Source organism: Thunnus albacares, chromosome 3 (genome assembly GCF_914725855.1).
Source record: "Thunnus albacares chromosome 3, fThuAlb1.1, whole genome shotgun sequence".
NCBI lineage: Eukaryota > Metazoa > Chordata > Actinopteri > Scombriformes > Scombridae > Thunnus > Thunnus albacares.
This window is the reverse complement of record NC_058108.1, coordinates 18,741,340-18,760,801: the sequence shown is the minus strand read 5'-3', so window position 1 is coordinate 18,760,801 and position 19,462 is coordinate 18,741,340. Positions and strand designations below refer to the sequence as shown.

The window sequence follows — 19,462 nt, the reverse complement described above, 5'->3', positions numbered from 1 at the left end:
GTACCTTCCCAGTCCGAAATTGTTGAATCTGGTGTAAACGACCTGTATCTTGACAATTCTACATCGTAAGAAATATGGGGCGATTTGAATTGAAGAATAGGAGAGTCAGGAGAGAGGGACCTATGATCAGTTACAGATGCCACTGACTCATGTGTACTGCCTCGCACAACATCTGCATATGTAAGAAATCTTATACCAGGATGTGGTTGGGATGCAAATACGGTAACACTGTGTTTTTCAGCTTTGTCCTGTGAAGAAACAGAATCTGGCGAATCTGGTCTGTTGTCCTCAAACGACTCTTCCAGACAAAGTCCTAAATACTCAACATCTGACAATGTTGACAGAGGTGACTGTGGTCTACTTTCAGAGTGGCGTAAATAATAGTCACAACATTGACCCTTCATCTGGCCAAATGTCATGTGAGGAGAAAAAGAATGCTGCTCAACTGATGCCACAGATTCCGGGGAGGATGGTCTAAAGTCTACCAACCAGTCCTGAAGGAGCGAAAAGTCAAAATCGGAAGACACAGATTCCGGGGACAACGCTCTGCTACTAAAGAACTTATCAAGTTCAAACTCTGATAAAACTGACTGTGGGGACTCTGATCTGCTTTGATCAAAGAGGGTTTCCAGACACAAATCGGTACCCTCCCAGTCCGAAATTGATGATTCTGGTGTAAAAGACCTGTACCTTGACAATTCCCCATCATACCCAATATGGGGCAATCTGAACTGAGGAATAGGTGAGTCTGGAGACAATGCCCTGCTACTAAAGAACTTTTCAAGTTCAAAGTCTGATGAATCTGACTGTGGGGACTCTGGTCTGGTCTGATCAAAGAGAGTTTCCAGACACAAATCAGCGCTTTCCCAGTCCGAAATTGTTGATTCTGGCGTAAACGACCTGTACCTTAAAAATTCCACATCGTTAGCAATATGGCGCGAAATGAACTGAGGAACAGGTGAGTCTGGAGACAATGCCCTGCTACTAAAGAATTTATCAAGTTCAAAGTCTGATGAATCTGACTGCGGGGACTCTGGTCTGGTCTGAACAAAGAGGCTTTCCAGACACAAATCGGTACCTTCCCAGTCCGAAATTGTTGAATCTGGTGTAAACGACCTGTATCTTGACAATTCTACATCGTAAGAAATATGGGGCGATTTGAATTGAAGAATAGGAGAGTCAGGAGAGAGGGACCTATGATCAGTTACAGATGCCACTGACTCATGTGTACTGCCTCGCACAACATCTGCATATGTAAGAAATCTTATACCAGGATGTGGTTGGGATGCAAATACGGTAACACTGTGTTTTTCAGCTTTGTCCTGTGAAGAAACAGAATCTGGCGAATCTGGTCTGTTGTCCTCAAACGACTCTTCCAGACAAAGTCCTAAATACTCAACATCTGACAATGTTGACAGAGGTGACTGTGGTCTACTTTCAGAGTGGCGTAAATAATAGTCACAACATTGACCCTTCATCTGGCCAAATGTCATGTGAGGAGAAAAAGAATGCTGCTCAACTGATGCCACAGATTCCGGGGAGGATGGTCTAAAGTCTACCAACCAGTCCTGAAGGAGTGAAAAGTCAAAATCGGAAGACACAGATTCCGGGGACAACGCTCTGCTACTAAAGAACTTATCAAGTTCAAACTCTGATAAAACTGACTGTGGGGACTCTGATCTGGTTTGATCAAAGAGGGTTTCCAGACACAAATCGGTACCCTCCCAGTCTGAAATTGATGATTCTGGTGTAAAAGACCTGTACCTTGACAATTCCCCATCATACCCAATATGGGGCAATCTGAACTGAGGAATAGGTGAGTCTGGAGACAATGCCCTGCTACTAAAGAATTTATCAAGTTCAAAGTCTGATGAATCTGACTGCGGGGACTCTGGTCTGGTCTGAACAAAGAGGCTTTCCAGACACAAATCGGTACCTTCCCAGTCCGAAATTGTTGAATCTGGTGTAAACGACCTGTATCTTGACAATTCTACATCGTAAGAAATATGGGGCGATTTGAATTGAAGAATAGGAGAGTCAGGAGAGAGGGACCTATGATCAGTTACAGATGCCACTGACTCATGTGTACTGCCTCGCACAACATCTGCATATGTAAGAAATCTTATACCAGGATGTGGTTGGGATGCAAATACGGTAACACTGTGTTTTTCAGCTTTGTCCTGTGAAGAAACAGAATCTGGCGAATCTGGTCTGTTGTCCTCAAACGACTCTTCCAGACAAAGTCCTAAATACTCAACATCTGACAATGTTGACAGAGGTGACTGTGGTCTACTTTCAGAGTGGCGTAAATAATAGTCACAACATTGACCCTTCATCTGGCCAAATGTCATGTGAGGAGAAAAAGAATGCTGCTCAACTGATGCCACAGATTCCGGGGAGGATGGTCTAAAGTCTACCAACCAGTCCTGAAGGAGCGAAAAGTCAAAATCGGAAGACATAGATTCCGGGGACAACGCTCTGCTACTAAAGAACTTATCAAGTTCAAACTCTGATAAAACTGACTGTGGGGACTCTGATCTGCTTTGATCAAAGAGGGTTTCCAGACACAAATCGGTACCCTCCCAGTCCGAAATTGATGATTCTGGTGTAAAAGACCTGTACCTTGACAATTCCCCATCATACCCAATATGGGGCAATCTGAACTGAGGAATAGGTGAGTCTGGAGACAATGCCCTGCTACTAAAGAACTTTTCAAGTTCAAAGCCTGATGAATCTGACTGTGGGGACTCTGGTCTGGTCTGATCAAAGAGAGTTTCCAGACACAAATCAGCGCTTTCCCAGTCCGAAATTGTTGATTCTGGCGTAAACGACCTGTACCTTAAAAATTCCACATCGTTAGCAATATGGCGCGAAATGAACTGAGGAACAGGTGAGTCTGGAGACAATGCCCTGCTACTAAAGAATTTATCAAGTTCAAAGTCTGATGAATCTGACTGCGGGGACTCTGGTCTGGTCTGAACAAAGAGGCTTTCCAGACACAAATCGGTACCTTCCCAGTCCGAAATTGTTGAATCTGGTGTAAACGACCTGTATCTTGACAATTCTACATCGTAAGAAATATGGGGCGATTTGAATTGAAGAATAGGAGAGTCAGGAGAGAGGGACCTATGATCAGTTACAGATGCCACTGACTCATGTGTACTGCCTCGCACAACATCTGCATATGTAAGAAATCTTATACCAGGATGTGGTTGGGATGCAAATACGGTAACACTGTGTTTTTCAGCTTTGTCCTGTGAAGAAACAGAATCTGGCGAATCTGGTCTGTTGTCCTCAAACGACTCTTCCAGACAAAGTCCTAAATACTCAACATCTGACAATGTTGACAGAGGTGACTGTGGTCTACTTTCAGAGTGGCGTAAATAATAGTCACAACATTGACCCTTCATCTGGCCAAATGTCATGTGAGGAGAAAAAGAATGCTGCTCAACTGATGCCACAGATTCCGGGGAGGATGGTCTAAAGTCTACCAACCAGTCCTGAAGGAGCGAAAAGTCAAAATCGGAAGACACAGATTCCGGGGACAACGCTCTGCTACTAAAGAACTTATCAAGTTCAAACTCTGATAAAACTGACTGTGGGGACTCTGATCTGCTTTGATCAAAGAGGGTTTCCAGACACAAATCGGTACCCTCCCAGTCCGAAATTGATGATTCTGGTGTAAAAGACCTGTACCTTGACAATTCCCCATCATACCCAATATGGGGCAATCTGAACTGAGGAATAGGTGAGTCTGGAGACAATGCCCTGCTACTAAAGAACTTTTCAAGTTCAAAGTCTGATGAATCTGACTGTGGGGACTCTGGTCTGGTCTGATCAAAGAGAGTTTCCAGACACAAATCAGCGCTTTCCCAGTCCGAAATTGTTGATTCTGGCGTAAACGACCTGTACCTTAAAAATTCCACATCGTTAGCAATATGGCGCGAAATGAACTGAGGAACAGGTGAGTCTGGAGACAATGCCCTGCTACTAAAGAATTTATCAAGTTCAAAGTCTGATGAATCTGACTGCGGGGACTCTGGTCTGGTCTGAACAAAGAGGCTTTCCAGACACAAATCGGTACCTTCCCAGTCCGAAATTGTTGAATCTGGTGTAAACGACCTGTATCTTGACAATTCTACATCGTAAGAAATATGGGGCGATTTGAATTGAAGAATAGGAGAGTCAGGAGAGAGGGACCTATGATCAGTTACAGATGCCACTGACTCATGTGTACTGCCTCGCACAACATCTGCATATGTAAGAAATCTTATACCAGGATGTGGTTGGGATGCAAATACGGTAACACTGTGTTTTTCAGCTTTGTCCTGTGAAGAAACAGAATCTGGCGAATCTGGTCTGTTGTCCTCAAACGACTCTTCCAGACAAAGTCCTAAATACTCAACATCTGACAATGTTGACAGAGGTGACTGTGGTCTACTTTCAGAGTGGCGTAAATAATAGTCACAACATTGACCCTTCATCTGGCCAAATGTCATGTGAGGAGAAAAAGAATGCTGTTCAACTGATGCCACAGATTCCGGGGAGGATGGTCTAAAGTCTACCAACCAGTCCTGAAGGAGCGAAAAGTCAAAATCGGAAGACACAGATTCCGGGGACAACGCTCTGCTACTAAAGAACTTATCAAGTTCAAACTCTGATAAAACTGACTGTGGGGACTCTGATCTGCTTTGATCAAAGAGGGTTTCCAGACACAAATCGGTACCCTCCCAGTCCGAAATTGATGATTCTGGTGTAAAAGACCTGTACCTTGACAATTCCCCATCATACCCAATATGGGGCAATCTGAACTGAGGAATAGGTGAGTCTGGAGACAATGCCCTGCTACTAAAGAACTTTTCAAGTTCAAAGTCTGATGAATCTGACTGTGGGGACTCTGGTCTGGTCTGATCAAAGAGAGTTTCCAGACACAAATCAGCGCTTTCCCAGTCCGAAATTGTTGATTCTGGCGTAAACGACCTGTACCTTAAAAATTCCACATCGTTAGCAATATGGCGCGAAATGAACTGAGGAACAGGTGAGTCTGGAGACAACGCCCTGGCAATAAAGAATTTATCAAGTTCAAAGTCTGATGAATATGACTGCGGGGACTCTGGTCTGGTCTGATCAAAGAGGCTTTCCAGACAGAATTCGGTAGCTTCCCAGTCCAACATTGTTGATCCTGGTGTAAACGACATGTATCTTGAGAATTCTTCATCGTAAGAAATATTGGGCGATTTGAATTGAACAATAGGAGAGTCAGAAGAGAGGGACCTATGATCAATCTGAGATGCCATTGACTCATGTTTACTGCTAACCACAATATCTGCACACATCAGAAGTCCTGTACCAGGATGTGGTTCAGATGAAAATATAGTAACACTACAGCTATCAGCTTTGTCCTGTGAAGAAACAGAATCTGGAGAATCTGTTCTGTTGCCCTCAATGAAGTCTTCCTGATAAAGTTCTAAATATTCAACATCTGACAATGTTGAAAGAGGTGATTGTGGTCTTTTTTCAGAGTACAATAAGTAATAGTCACAATTTTGACCTGTCAGTTGGTTCAATATTATGTGAGGAGACAAAGAATGCTGATCAAGTGATGATACAGATTCTGGGGAGGATGGTCCAAAATCGTCCAACCAATCCTGATGTAGTAAAATGTCAAAAGTGGAAGGTACTGATTTATTCAATAACTCCCCTGTGATTGATGTTGGAGCTATTTTACTATGAAAGTCTAAAATGTATTTTGGTCTTTCTACAATGTTAAACACCATTGGTTTGGGTGACTGAAGATGTGAGAATTTATGACAAGTTTCATCAGATGGTTTCTGATATGTGTCATCTGAACAAGCGTGTGTTTTGGATAAGTTTTCCATTCGACAGAAATTTGTGGACTGCTTCTTATTGCTTTCTAAAGTGTTTTCTCCAATGTTTGTTAAAACATTATCTGACTGACGTGGTGATGCTACGTAGCTAGAAGATTCTGATTCTAACTTTGAAAACCAGTAATCAATGAAAGATTGATTGCTTTCCATCTCTGGCTCTGCGGCTTCAGATGATAGTGGCTGAAACTGAAAAGATTTTTCTGTTTTGATTGAACTGTCTAAACCTTCAATACTAATAATTTTAACATTTGTATGTGAAAGACATTTTGCAGATGAAACAGGATCTGTAAACAAAGGCCCCCTTTCATCAGTTTTTGCATTAAATGACACTGAATCAGTTGTATCTGGGCTGTTTTCATCACGCCATTCATCAAGAAGTGATAAAGGAGTATTCATAGAATCTTGCAAATCATATTTCACAGGCTTGTGCTTTGAAACTGACAAATCTGAAGGGAGACAGTCACTTGATGTGACAGACTCCTGAGGGAGTGGAGGATTGTGATCTGAAGCTACTAATTCTGGTGTCAAAGAGGTACCCTGATCTACTTCCTCACCACAGAATGTGGTGTAAGGAGCTGACATCAGGAGGGGTGACGGTGGATTTACCCCTGAATACAGTAAAAAATAATTACAGTATTGACTCATAAGTTGGGCACGGGTTTGTTCAGAGAGCAAGAGTTCAAGAAATGAGAAACTACACTGAGAAGACTGAGATTCTGGTGAGGATGGTCTGCAATCCATGTCTGACATTCCATGTCCAGGTGATAATGTCCTATTGACAGAGAAATCTTCAAGCAAAAACTCATCACACTGAATCTCTGATGTCACAGGTGATAACACTCTGAGCTCTCCCTGTATCAGTACGCCTTCAGGTATAGGTGGACAATATTTAGACACTTGAGAGTCAGGGGACAGTGGCCTGGACTTATTCCTAGACTCAAAGGACTCAGAGCCAAGGTTGTGTGAAACTACAAAACCTTTTGAACCAAGTAGTGGTTCACATTCATATATATGTGATTGATAGGGGTGTACTTCATTTTCATTTATGTTCACTTCTGGTGAACTACATGCATCAGACCTTGGAGAGAGTGCCCGCCTGTCATCCAATATACTGGTAAAGTCTGCAGGTAAGCACTTTCTCTTGCCCCGAGGAGAGTCAGGTGACATTGCCCTATAATCACTAAGTGACATGACAGATTCAGGGGATGACAGTCTAGGTATGGGGTCATTTAATATCAATGTCTCTGCAGGTAAGTGACCCCTTTCATAAAGAGGTGAAAATGAGCCACACTTCTTCTCAGATGCCAAAGAATCAGGGGTCAAAGGTTTGTACTCTATAAAAGTGTAAGGTAATGTTGCATCTTGCTCAGGTGACTGTGGTACACATATAGGCAGATAAAGGCTGGATGAGGCAACCTTAGGTTCAGAAATGTGGGGTGCCATTGCCCTTTCTATGACATAATCACTGTCTGGACTAACAGAACAGTAATTATAGTTCTCAGTTGAGTCACAGGCCATGTGAGCAGGGTCACTGGTTCTCAGACTATCAGGCAAAATGGTCTTTTGAACCTTCTTTTGAATGTTTTTACTATGTTCCACCATGCTGTACTTAGCTGTAGCAATAATGGGTTTAATTGACCAGACATCATCCTCATCATCATCAATGAAGGACATGTTTTTCGGACACCCACTACTGTATGATTGGGATATTGTGTTTTCTTCTTTGCTTGGCTTGAAGGGTTTGAAGCCCAAGTCCACACCTGGAACCTGTGGGATCTTGTCATGACCATGCTGTACTTTGAAGAATTGGGCTGTGACCTTATCAATACACTTCTGTGTGACCCTGCTTTTCTGATCTACGTCTGTGTCATCCTCAGTCATGGCCAGAGTTGCTTGGTGGTCCTCTGGTGGCAACACTAACAGGTTAGGGTCAGAAAGTCTTCTGACAATGGTTTTAACTGTGTTTTTATTGTCAAGCTGTGGCGTAAAGCTGAACTTGTCACAAAGCTCACTGAAGTCAGTCTCAGCTTGGTCTGACTCTGATAGGCTCAGACTAAAGTCTCTGATTGATATAGATGATGGTGACTTCTGAATTTCAGGTGATTGGCCTTGCTCATCTTCATAACCACACTGCTTCAGTGGTAAAGTATGGCTGCATTCATCTTTGACTTGGCACTGAGTACCACCCTGGAAAGCCTTCAAGAAATGAACTTCAATACTGTGGCAACCTTGTTGGTCTTTCACTTTGTCCGAGGAGTCATAAACCTGAGTTGCTTGGCTTCTCATTGCTGCTTCTTTTGAATTGGGAAGCGTACTTACTTGCTCATCCAAGTTGTCATAACTTGTAGGTTCTTGTGTAATTACATCCTCCGAGGTCCACAGATTAGGGTTCAATTCACTGTAACACAAGAAGCGGACTAGGTCAGAAAATATGACTTCATGAATGTGAAATTTCAAAGATATCTCAAAAAAACCACTAACAAACCCACTAACAATGGATGCAGGGTAAACACCTGCACCCATTGTTTTCCCGCACTGGTAGTGGCAATGGCACTGGATTTGGCAATGTTGCTATTTTGCAAGGTTGAGATGTGTCAACCCTCCAGAAAAGCAGCAGTTTTGACTACTTCTTCTGTCTTTATGGCATGTCTTGTGTGTGCTATGGGTGTCAATTGAAGTGCATCAAATGACATTATAGTACATGACACTGCCAATGTATGTTGCAGATTCAGGAATCATTTGAAATTAATAATTTACTGTGGGATCTCAAGCTCCTCCAAGAGGTCACCATGCATGCTCTCAGAATGGGTGTGTCCAACAGGCTCTGCCCAAGAAGGAATATCCAGTAGGGAAGCAACTGAGAGGTCCTCTTCAGAAACAGCTGGGGGCGGTCTGCGGTCTGACTCCACCCTTCTTACGACTCTGGGGCTGTCTGCATCCTCTTGCACTGAAGATAGGGCTACTGACACTGAAAAATACACAAATGTGATGAATTAGAGTGCAAGCGAACATACAAATAGGTTAGAGTTAGATGTTAGATAGAGCCTGCAAACTGGTTGCTGTATTGAGTATTTAGAGGTGTGACTACCTTCACTGTGATCCAGTGTCTTCTCTATCTCTGCATAAGTTCTAGATGTTTGCTCTTGAACTGACTTGTTCATCTGGGTTTCAATAAGATGGACGATATCCATGCGGTTGATCTTGGTCAGTCTCTTAATCAGACAGTCCTCTGTGGAGGAATTTATCAATCATTGATAGACTTTGGAAAAGCATTCAATGAACATGACAAAAAAAATGCAATTATAAGATTACACTGAATCTATGAATATAGGTCTACTAAATACACAAATCATTTGATTCAAAAAGCTAATAGTGCATCCAGTATCTTCAAACAAATTAGCAATGTTTACAGGATCAGAAGTATTGTAGTGACTGATGCTAGTAAAATGTCAATTAAAATCTGTCAGACCAAAACACCATGGACCTGTGGCATGTTTGCCCTCCCGCTCAACCCAACGCTGCAGCAAGGCATGGCTCTGCTCTTGGAGTGAATTGGGATTCTCTGTTCTCACTAATTGGATGTCATCCTCACTGAATTCCAGTTCCCTTGCCAGCTCTGGGGTGATGGATAACACAACAAGAGATGAAAAAATAAGAAATTGTTAAACATATTTTGTGTTTTGCTGCTAGAACATGATTACACCCATATAAACTTTATGGATATTCCTCCAGTTCAAGTTTCAATTCAGACAAAACACACTATATATTACCTCTCCCTTAATTGCACTGAGTGAAATATTTTGAAATTTAGATAACATTTGACACTTACCAGTCCAGCTGAACCCAAGAAGGTCTGCAATGATAGCTAATGTCTCCTCTTTCCTGTCAGCATCATCCTGCCAATCCACTAAAAAATACCGCCAGAGCCAAACATTCAAATTTAACATTATGGTCAACACTTCAAGGTGTAAAATTCCATTAACTTAGTATTTTTTCCACATTGCAGGTACCAGTCATGTAAAATATATTTTAGAAGTGTAGATTTGTTGAGGGCTCTATGTTATGGGCTGTAATACTCTGAAATTAAATGTGGATCTGTGATGTTGACATGGATGATAACATAAATGTTGGATTTGTCACTCTAAAAAGGAGCTGACTTGTTTACAGATTAATATTTGGTCACAGTTAATACGTAATATTTTTTATCTGTGTAAGCAATGACACTGATCTGCTGATTAGGTGAAATGCATGCTAATATTAGTAAAGCTATATTAGTATTACATATACCAATACAACAGTGGGAGTCTGCATCAAAATTGTTTAAACTACTACTTCTTTAACATGGCCATTCAATCTTGAGATTGTACATTCACAAACAGATGGAAAAGTAACTCACCAACATGCAAACCATCACAGCACACACACACACACACACACACACACACACACACACACACACACAGAACAGACAAGAAAACAATGCAAGATGGGACAAGACAAAACACATGAAAACAACACAAAATGACTAATGGTGGCATTATGTTCTTAGGAAGAGGAAAAAGGGTCTTGCTGTCGAGGAGAATAGATAGGAAAGCAAAAGCCCGTGTAGGTCTGGCCATACCTGGCGTACATACTGGAGTTTGGTCATCGATGATTCTCTGCATCTGAGTTTCCACTGTGTCATCCCAGGCAGGCCTGGATTCAAATACATTCTCTGTACCAGAAGATGGTTGCACACTCGTCAAAGGATTGCCATCACAATCAGAACTGTGTGAGGCTGGGATGTTGTATGTGAAGATAACAGAATCTGGACTCCTGTGACTAGCACTGCTTATATCATCAGTATCCAATGAAGACGTAACAGATGTTTCTGTAGTCTTAGATAATTTGATTTCTTTCATTTGGGTGGAGGTCGAGGAGATTGTATGAGCTAGAAGTTTCTTCTTCATCAAGACAGGAAGTTTGGAGGGGGAAAGGTTGGATTTATTACTAGGTTGAGTACTGTCAGAATAACTCCTGCTGACTTTATTAGAGGTTTTACTTGTGTCACCATCAGTCTCAGATCTAGTCCTGCGATCCAAGGTTGTGTCTATCATATCAAGCTCAGATATTTGTGAGTCTTTCATGGTTATTTCTGATTTGAAATGGCTAGCCTCTTTTGTTACGCTGCCTGGTTTGATTGCCAAAGGTGAAGGTGAATCCTGATAGTAGTGCATTGGGATGCCAGCCTGTGCAGCTGAAAAGGACATCTCTATTACTGAGCACTGGTCTTCATCTTCCTCCTCCTCCTCATCATCATCATCATCATCATCATCATCATCATCATCATCATCATCATCATCAGGAGAGGAGTCTGAGGAATCATTGCTCTGCTTTGAGTGCACTGAATGGGCAACTGTGATTGGGTCTGATTGAAGGTCAGCTATGGTAGAATCTAGATAACCTAGACCAAGGCTTTCAAGGCCTCCAACTTCACCTTGAATATTGGTGAGTCTTTCCGAAGCAGTGGGAGAACCAAGCTGGACCTCTATGGAGCTGCCCAGATCATCTTTAGAAAGTGTCTTCTCATTCTCTGACTTGTCACTTGAGGGTGTGGCGAGAGTTCTGGGTTCGGGAGTAGGAATTTTGTCACTGGCACTCTGAGTAAAAGATGATGTTGGGATCTCTTGGACGGTTGTATCTGCAATTGAATCACTATTCTCTAAAGTTGAAGACTTTGTTTGATCTTCCCCTGTCTCCTCTAGCATAACTTCATCAACTGGATGTTCTCCTATATGAAAAAATGCATATCCTTCCCGTTCTTCATCAAAGCTTCTTGTCATATCAATGGCACCTCCTCTGGTCATTTCAAATAATTTCCCCTCTTGAAAATTAAATGGATCAGGGGTTTTCTCATCACCTGGTGTTTGAACAGGTGTTTTATCAGGTGTTTTTTTGTCTTCTGCAAGACAAAGATTAATCTGTTCCTCAGGCTTAACATTGAAGGCTACATCATTCTCATCCTCCCATCCTGGGATAACATACTTTAGCTCTTTAGCACACGCCGTAGCCTGAGGTTCACTGGCAAAACTTGAACTCTTTGTCAGTGGTGGTTTAACTTCTTTGTAATCCTCTGGATGGTGCTCATCTGTAACATTGCTGGAAAAGTGTGTGTCATTGACTAAAGAACAAAAAAAGTCACTCTCTACAGTGTCTTTATCTTTCTGTATTTCAATTTCTCTTTCCTCTGTGAGTTGTAGAGACTCCTCACTCTCTGGATAAGGTTCCTCTCTGTGACTTGCAGGTGAACACAATGAACTGTCAACTGTTTGAATTGATGTTAGTTGTGACTGAATTTCTACCTTCTCCTTAATGCTTGAACTAATATCTGTTGCCCCACTAAGTGTGTGAGTGCTTTCTGTCGCATGTTTTTCAGATTTTTTCTCTAGTGTATCTTGTAAGGAAAACTGTACGGCTGGGGCAAATGTTAGATCTACCTCATCATCTTGGTGATCACCTATTTTTGATAGTGCAGTGGCATCTGAGGATATGTCTCTCTTCATTTTAGCCTCCTGTTCCATCTCCTCAAATGTTTTGATCTTTGCAGCCATTTTAAACATCTCCTCTTCTGGGGTAAATTGTTTATTGTTGGTATCATCCTCACTATCATCTTTGTCAAGAGAGTCTAGAGAGTCTTGCCTTATGAGCTGGTGAAAATTTTCACCGTCACATATTTTGGGGTCAGAGCACATGTTGCCATCAGTTCCTGTCTTTGCTGAGTAGGAATATATGTCTTTCGTACTTTCACTTTCCATTTGGATGATCTTATTGCTTTCATGCTCATCATGCTCTTTTTCATCCCTGTAAATATTTTTGTCATAAGTAAAACATGCTTGGAGCTGGGAGGCATAGTCCTCATACACAGCTGTCTTGGCTGGCATCTTATATTCTGTGTCCTTTGATTGAGTGGGACTTCCCTCAAGAGAGTCTGGACAAGGGGATTCTCTGGTAGGACTTGGCTCAATTGAATCAGGTGATTTCTTTGAAGATCTATCCTCCATAAGAGGACTTGCCTCTAGTGAATCTCGGTGGAAAGGCTGTTTAGCTGGGTCATCAAAAATCACACTGTTTAAGTTCTCCAAATCAGCCGGTCGTTGTGGTGTGTTCAAACTATATGGTAGTTGCAAAAAATCATGTGTTTTGAGAACTGCATTAGCAGCAACAACATTGACATCTTTATGATCATGCTCATAGTCATCCATTGTTGCACATGACTTTGTAATGTCAACTGTCCCTTCAATAAAGTCATTAAAATGTGATGCTGTACTTGGTGAAGTTTTAGTCACAACCTCCTCAGATGAGAAACTCTTAGGACCTTCATCTTCATGGGAACATGTCTGCCACCCACTTTCCAAAGCTTCTTTTTCACTGATGTCTATAGTGTTTAAAATTGTATCCTCTGGTAACATCATCTTACATTCAGGGGAGAGTGTGGGAGTTTCTCGTGTAGTGTCTTTTGTCAGGATAAGTTGTTTGTAGCTCTCATGGACTACCTCCTCTTCAGGGTGGCATTGTATCCCCACTGGTTTTTCCTTTAAATATTCATCTAAGTCACTACTGAGCAGTGACAACATGCCTGACATATCCCGCTCAGTTGTAGACTGTCGTTGCTGTGTCTTTCTCTCGATGCAGACTTCTTTGAATGGCATCTCCAAAACAGAATCTGATGGCAATGCTTTGACTCCAATTACATCAGTCTGCATGTGTTCATTTACCTCTCCACTTATCTCATCCTCCAAATGATTGCTTGTCAGTATAACTTGATGGTAGCTCTCATGGACTAGATCCTCTTCCGGTTGGCGTTGTATTGCCTCTGGCTTTTCCTTGAGATATTGATCTAAGTCACTGCTGAGAAGTGATAACATGCCAGACATATTCTTCTCAGTTGTAGACTGGTGGTGTGTCTTTCTATTGACGTAAACTTCTTGGAATGGTGTCTCCAATACAGAACTTAGTGTCAGTTCTTTGACTTCAACGACATCAGTCTGCATCTGTTCAAATGTTCCTCCACCTATCTTGTCCTCCACATCAGTACAAGCTACTATTTGTGTTTTTTCACATATTGTAACCATTTGCTCCTCACTAGAGGATTTTCGGATTTTGGTGAGAATAACTTGTTCAAATTTCTCCTCAATAATGTCCTCTTCTTGAGTCTGATTAATCACTGGCCTGTCCATGATGTACTGGTCCAAGTCACTTTTCAGCAATGATAGCATGCCTGACATATCCCTTATTTTTGTCGAAGGCTGACATGAAGTTGTTTTCTCTACCCACTCTTCCTTCATTGGGGGTTCTTCAGTCAAGGTTGCTTGGGTTTCCCTTAATTCACTTGGCACCTCTTCACCTCCTCTCATGACCTTATGTTTCACTCTAGCACAATCTATTTCTTGTGTTGTGTCATCTACTGTTGGTCCTTTATTCTCCTTTTCTTCATTTTTATCCCTTGTTGCAATATTTTGTTCAAATTGCTCCTGCACATTATCCTCTTCCACTGGTCGACTAGCCAAAGACCTAGCCTCTAGAAACTGGTCCAAGCCCTGATTAATGACTAGCATCCCTGATGTATCTTTTACATCTTTGGATGCTTTGGCTTCTTCATATTCACTCTCTGCTTCAGCTCCCAATGTAAATGAATTCTCTTCGGTCTTTGCATGATCTGTTTCGCGTGTTGTGTCACCCACTGTTGCTCCTTTATTTTCATCAGTGACAAATGTGAGTATTTTTTTATCTTTTTCCTTCATTAAAATAATTTGTTCAAATTTCTCCTGAACAATGCCCTCTTGTGGTGGCTGACATTCCACAGGCCTAGCTTTTAAATAGTGATCCAAGTCAGTGCTCATTAAGGACAACATCCCTGACATATCTTTTACTGCTGTGCATGTCTGGCTAGATGTTCTCCTCTCAATGTAGACTTCTTGAAGTTGTGGCTCCTCGGTTTTGACTTCTGTTTCTTCATCGTCAGTTTGTGTTAAGGATAGCTTGTAATTTTCTTTTCTTGGATCAAGAAATGTCTCTTCCTGTGAAGGAATGATGTACATTTCTTGTGTGGTGCCACCCACTATCGCTCCTTTATTTTCATCAGTGACAAATGTGAGAATTTCTTTATCTTTTTCCTTTGTTAAAATAATTTCTTCAAATTTCTCCTGAGCAATACCCTCTTGCGGTGGCTGACTTGCCACAGGCCTAGCTTTCAGATACTGATCTAAGTCAGTGTTCATTAAGGACAACATCCCTGACATATCTTTTACTGTTGTGGATGCCTGGCTAGATGTTTTCCTCTCAATGTAGACTTCTTGAAGTCGTGGCTCCTCGGTTTTGACCTCTGTGTCTTCATTGTCAGTTTGTGTTAAGAATAGCATTTCTTGTGTTGTGCCACCCGCTATCGCTCCTTTATTTTCATCAGTGACAAATGTGAGAATTTCTTTATCTTTTTCCTTTGTTAAAATAATTTCTTCAAATTTCTCCTGAGCAATACCCTCTTGCGGTGGCTGACTTGCCACAGGCCTAGCTTTCAGATACTGATCTAAGTCAGTGTTCATTAAGGACAACATCCCTGACATATCTTTTACTGTTGTGGATGCCTGGTTAGATGTTTTCCTCTCAATGTAGACTTCTTGAAGTCGTGGCTCCTCGGTTTTGACCTCTGTGTCTTCATTGTCAGTTTGTGTTAAGAATAGCATTTCTTGTGTTGTGCCACCCGCTATCGCTCCTTTATTTTCATCAGTGACAAATGTGAGAATTTCTTTATCTTTTTCCTTTGTTAAAATAATTTCTTCAAATTTCTCCTGAACAATACCCTCTTGTGGTGGCCGACTTGCCACAGGCCTAGCTTTCAGATACTGATCTAAGTCAGTGTTCATTAAGGACAACATCCCTGACATATCTTTTTCTGCTGTGGATGCCTGGCTAGATGTTTTCCTCTCAATGTAGACTTCTTGAAGTTGTGGCTCCTCAATTTTGACCTCTGTGTCTTCATTGTCAGTTTGTGTAAAGAATAGTTTGTTTCCACAATCAATTGTTGTAATTTCTTCTTTTTGACATAAAGAAGTAAGCATTTCATTGTTCATTTGATGGGTCACTGCGAGTCCTTCATAATTCTCGCTCTCCCCTGAGCTGGAATGAGGAGTCCTACTGTTACTAGTGTCTGAGGATTCAGCCATACCTTCATGCTTGGAACTTTCAGGACTTGGATCATCATCTTTCATTTGATTCTCAATAAGAGAATTATCTTCCCTAAAATAACTTATCATGCAGGGACTGGACACGGATGCTGGATTTGTATCAGAATCATCAACCAAGGTCGCCTCCTTATGTGCCTCCAGATGATAGTTCACATCAGCTGCTGTTGATGTCTGCTTGAACAGCTGGTACTCAGGACTTTCTTCCAGCTCAGCCTTTATGTCAGCACTGAAGTCCTCAGAAGGTCTGCGGTCAGGGCTGATCTGTATGTCTTCAGATAAACTCCTACCAGTGTTTATGACTGGTTCTTCTAACTGCATCCTGCCTAGGTTCTTGCCTGACAAATCCTCTCCCTGAGGGCTAACCCTTCCATCGTTACATGGAATTGTATTAGCAGTTTTTACTGTCTCTCCAAAATAAGCAATGTCTGAAATTAGCTGTGGTTCCTCAGAGTTATCTCTCTGTAAGCTTACTGTTTGAGCCTCTAAATCTAAATTCCCACAAGTGTTGACATCACTCTGTGGGTGGCAAATTGGGAGATTCTGTATTTGCAATTTTGTTTCCTGTGTGGGCTTCTGGTCAGTCCTCTGTATCTTTTCACGACCTACCGATTCAGATATCAGTGTTGAAATACGAGAAGAAATTGATTTGTGTTCAAAAAGCCCAGCTTTACTTTTCGAAGGGTCCTGCCCAGTCTGGAATGCTTTCGTCAGCTCCTTAACAGACATTGTCTCCTTATCTGACAACTCTAGCGCTTCTCTGTCTGGGCTAATAGCTCCATCATCACGTTGAATTGTAGCAGCAAATTTTACTGTCTTTCCAACGTAAGCTCTATCTGAAATTAACTGTGATTCCTCAGAGTTATCTCCAATGAAGCTTACTGGTTGATCCCCTACATCTGTTTTGTCACATTTCTTGACATCACTCTGATGATGGAAAACTGTCAGGCTCTCAGCCTGAATTTGTGGTTTTGGCTCCTGCATAGGACTTTGTACAATCCTTTGTATCTTTTCGGAATCTGCTGATTTGGATATCGATGTTGAAATACAAGAAGCCATGGCTTCGTGTTCAAAAGATCCTGCTTCACTTTTTGAGGGATCCTGTCCAGGCTGAAATGCTTTCATCAGGTCCTTAACAGATAACGTCTCCTTATCTGACAACTCTAGCACCTCTCTGTCTGGGCTAACGCTTCCATCATCATGTTGAATTGTAGCAGCAAATTCTACTGTCTTTCCAACATAAGCACTATCTGAAATTAACTGTGATTCCTCAGAGTTACCTCCAATGAAGCTTACTGGTTGATCCCCTAAATCTGTTTTGTCACATTTCTTGACATCACTCTGTGGATGGGAAATTGTGAGGCTCTCAGCCTGGGTTTGTGGTTTTGGCTCTTTTGTAGGACTTTGTTCAATCCCCTGTATCTCTTCGGAACCTGCTGATTCAGACATCAAAGTTGAAATATAAGAAGAAGCCACTGCTTTGTGCTCAAAAAGCCCAGATCTACTTTTTGAAGGGTCCTGACCAGTCTGGAATGCTTTCATCAGCTCCTTAACAGACATCGTCTCCTCTAATCTTTCTGTCTGAGATCTGGGGGAATGGGGGGACTTGGGAACTCTGGGAAGCTCTGGCATGTCTGCCTCCATCTTCTTTGTGGCGACAGTTGATTTTGCCTGAGGAATTAGTGCCTGAGTATTTTTTTGCACCTCCTCCTCTTCGACTTTATTCTGTAAAGCTTTAACTCTGTCCTTTATAGATCCTATAGGTGTCTCAACCACGAGAGGAGAAGCTGGAGGATCCATAATTGGGGTGGGCACAAGGCCACTCTCCTTAAGAACAACATCACCATCTAAAGACTCCTCAGAGCTCATCCTTTCCAGCTCTCCCTCAGAGCTACTGCATCCAGAACGCTCTCTGTCTCTAAGTTTCTTCCTAATAGGTTTCTTGATATCTGGGGGATGCCTTTTGCCACCATGCTTTACAATAACCTGTTCAAATTTATCTTGGACAAGGTCTTCTGGAGAACCACTCATCACAACAGGTCTCTGTTCCATGTACTGCTCCATGTCTGTGCTCAGGTGTGAGATCATGCCTGTCATGTCTCTGACTTCTGGGGCAGGTCTACTTGAATTCTTCCTCTCAATGCAAATCTCCTGTAAGACTGGTTCTTCAATAAGGAGATTCCTCATTTCAACAGATTGTGCCTCACAGTGTGCCCATGTTTCTTTTTTAGCACCATGTTTTTGTACTTCCTGCCTACTATTGTTTATCCCATCTCTTTGAATCTCTCCAACCTTTTCCAGCCTCTCTTTAACTCTCCTTTGCCTCTGTTCCACAGTGGCAAAAGTCTCTTTTTCTTCAAACCCTCTAGCTCCAGCTATCTCTTCATTAATTAAGTAATCCATTTGCTCTGCAGTCAAAATAACAGACATTTTGATGTCCGACATGTCTGAAAGAAGGTCTGGGCTTGCAAGGGTTGCGGGGTCTAGTGCTTGGTTAGTTTTCAGGGAGAATGTCTCCGTTGATTCAGATTCATCATCTTCAAATAAAAAATGTCACAACCAAAAAGGGTAAAGAACATAAGGGACAAATGAAGTGGGGAAGAGAGACATCAGAAAACCGTGATCAAGACAATGCCATTAAAAATCCATCTTCAGTTCAGGTAGTAAGGAGAAGACTGACAGGGCAGAGGATAAGGGAGTCTTGAAAGGAAGACCAAAAGGAAGATAGCAATGTGATCCAGAAGAGTTTGGAGGGGAGCAGAGCAGCAGTAGCATAAGCAAAGCCAGGAGGAGAAACGAAACAGGTAGAGTATGGACAAGAATAATATTAATCAAATTTGTTTGACAGCACTATTCAGAAATAAAACAAAAAATATACTAAAAGAACCAAAGGGAACAAAAAGAAACTACACAGAGAACAGAGAAAACTACTTATGGAACAGAAGGACAGGAAGGAAGACAAACAAAACCTCTCAAGATTGTTGCTGACATGGAGAGTCATGTCTACCTACAAAATAAAGCTTCAAAGCATAGAAAACATAATAAACTTTGAATACATATAAAAATTTATGGAAGGTTTTAGTGAGAGGAGGTGTGAGATAAGTCATTAATGGAAACATAAACAGGTCATTGTTACTGAATTTTGTGTCTGTTTTAAAATTTTATACTTAATATTTGTAAGCAATGCCAAGTACTAAAGTGGAAACTACATATTGTAAAATACTAAATTTTCTAAATCGATAAAAATGATGAGCAAATTTTATTTTAGATGTATGCAGTTTTATGTGGTATCAAATATTATTATACAATATTATTACAAAGTTCAAATTAGTAAATATTATTATATATGACATTTAC

General features: G+C 41.5%; 1 protein-coding gene across 4 annotated transcripts in view; it reads right to left on the bottom strand.

The window, feature by feature from the left end:
• ank2a (ankyrin 2a, neuronal) overlaps positions 1 to 19,462 on the bottom strand; it is a 118,096-nt gene that overhangs the window by 50,536 nt on the left and 48,098 nt on the right. For 3 of the 4 annotated variants that reach the window (XM_044346787.1, XM_044346789.1, XM_044346790.1), the window contains 5 exons: positions 9,718 to 9,795; positions 9,373 to 9,504; positions 8,977 to 9,117; positions 8,646 to 8,856; positions 8,208 to 8,286 (listed from right to left, as the gene is read on the bottom strand). In XM_044346787.1, the coding sequence (XP_044202722.1) occupies positions 8,208 to 8,286; positions 8,646 to 8,856; positions 8,977 to 9,117; positions 9,373 to 9,504; positions 9,718 to 9,795 (641 nt within the window). Of the gene's footprint in view, positions 1 to 8,207; positions 8,287 to 8,645; positions 8,857 to 8,976; positions 9,118 to 9,357; positions 9,505 to 9,717; positions 9,796 to 19,462 lie in introns of all 4 variants that reach the window. The other variant, XM_044346788.1, reaches the window with a different exon arrangement.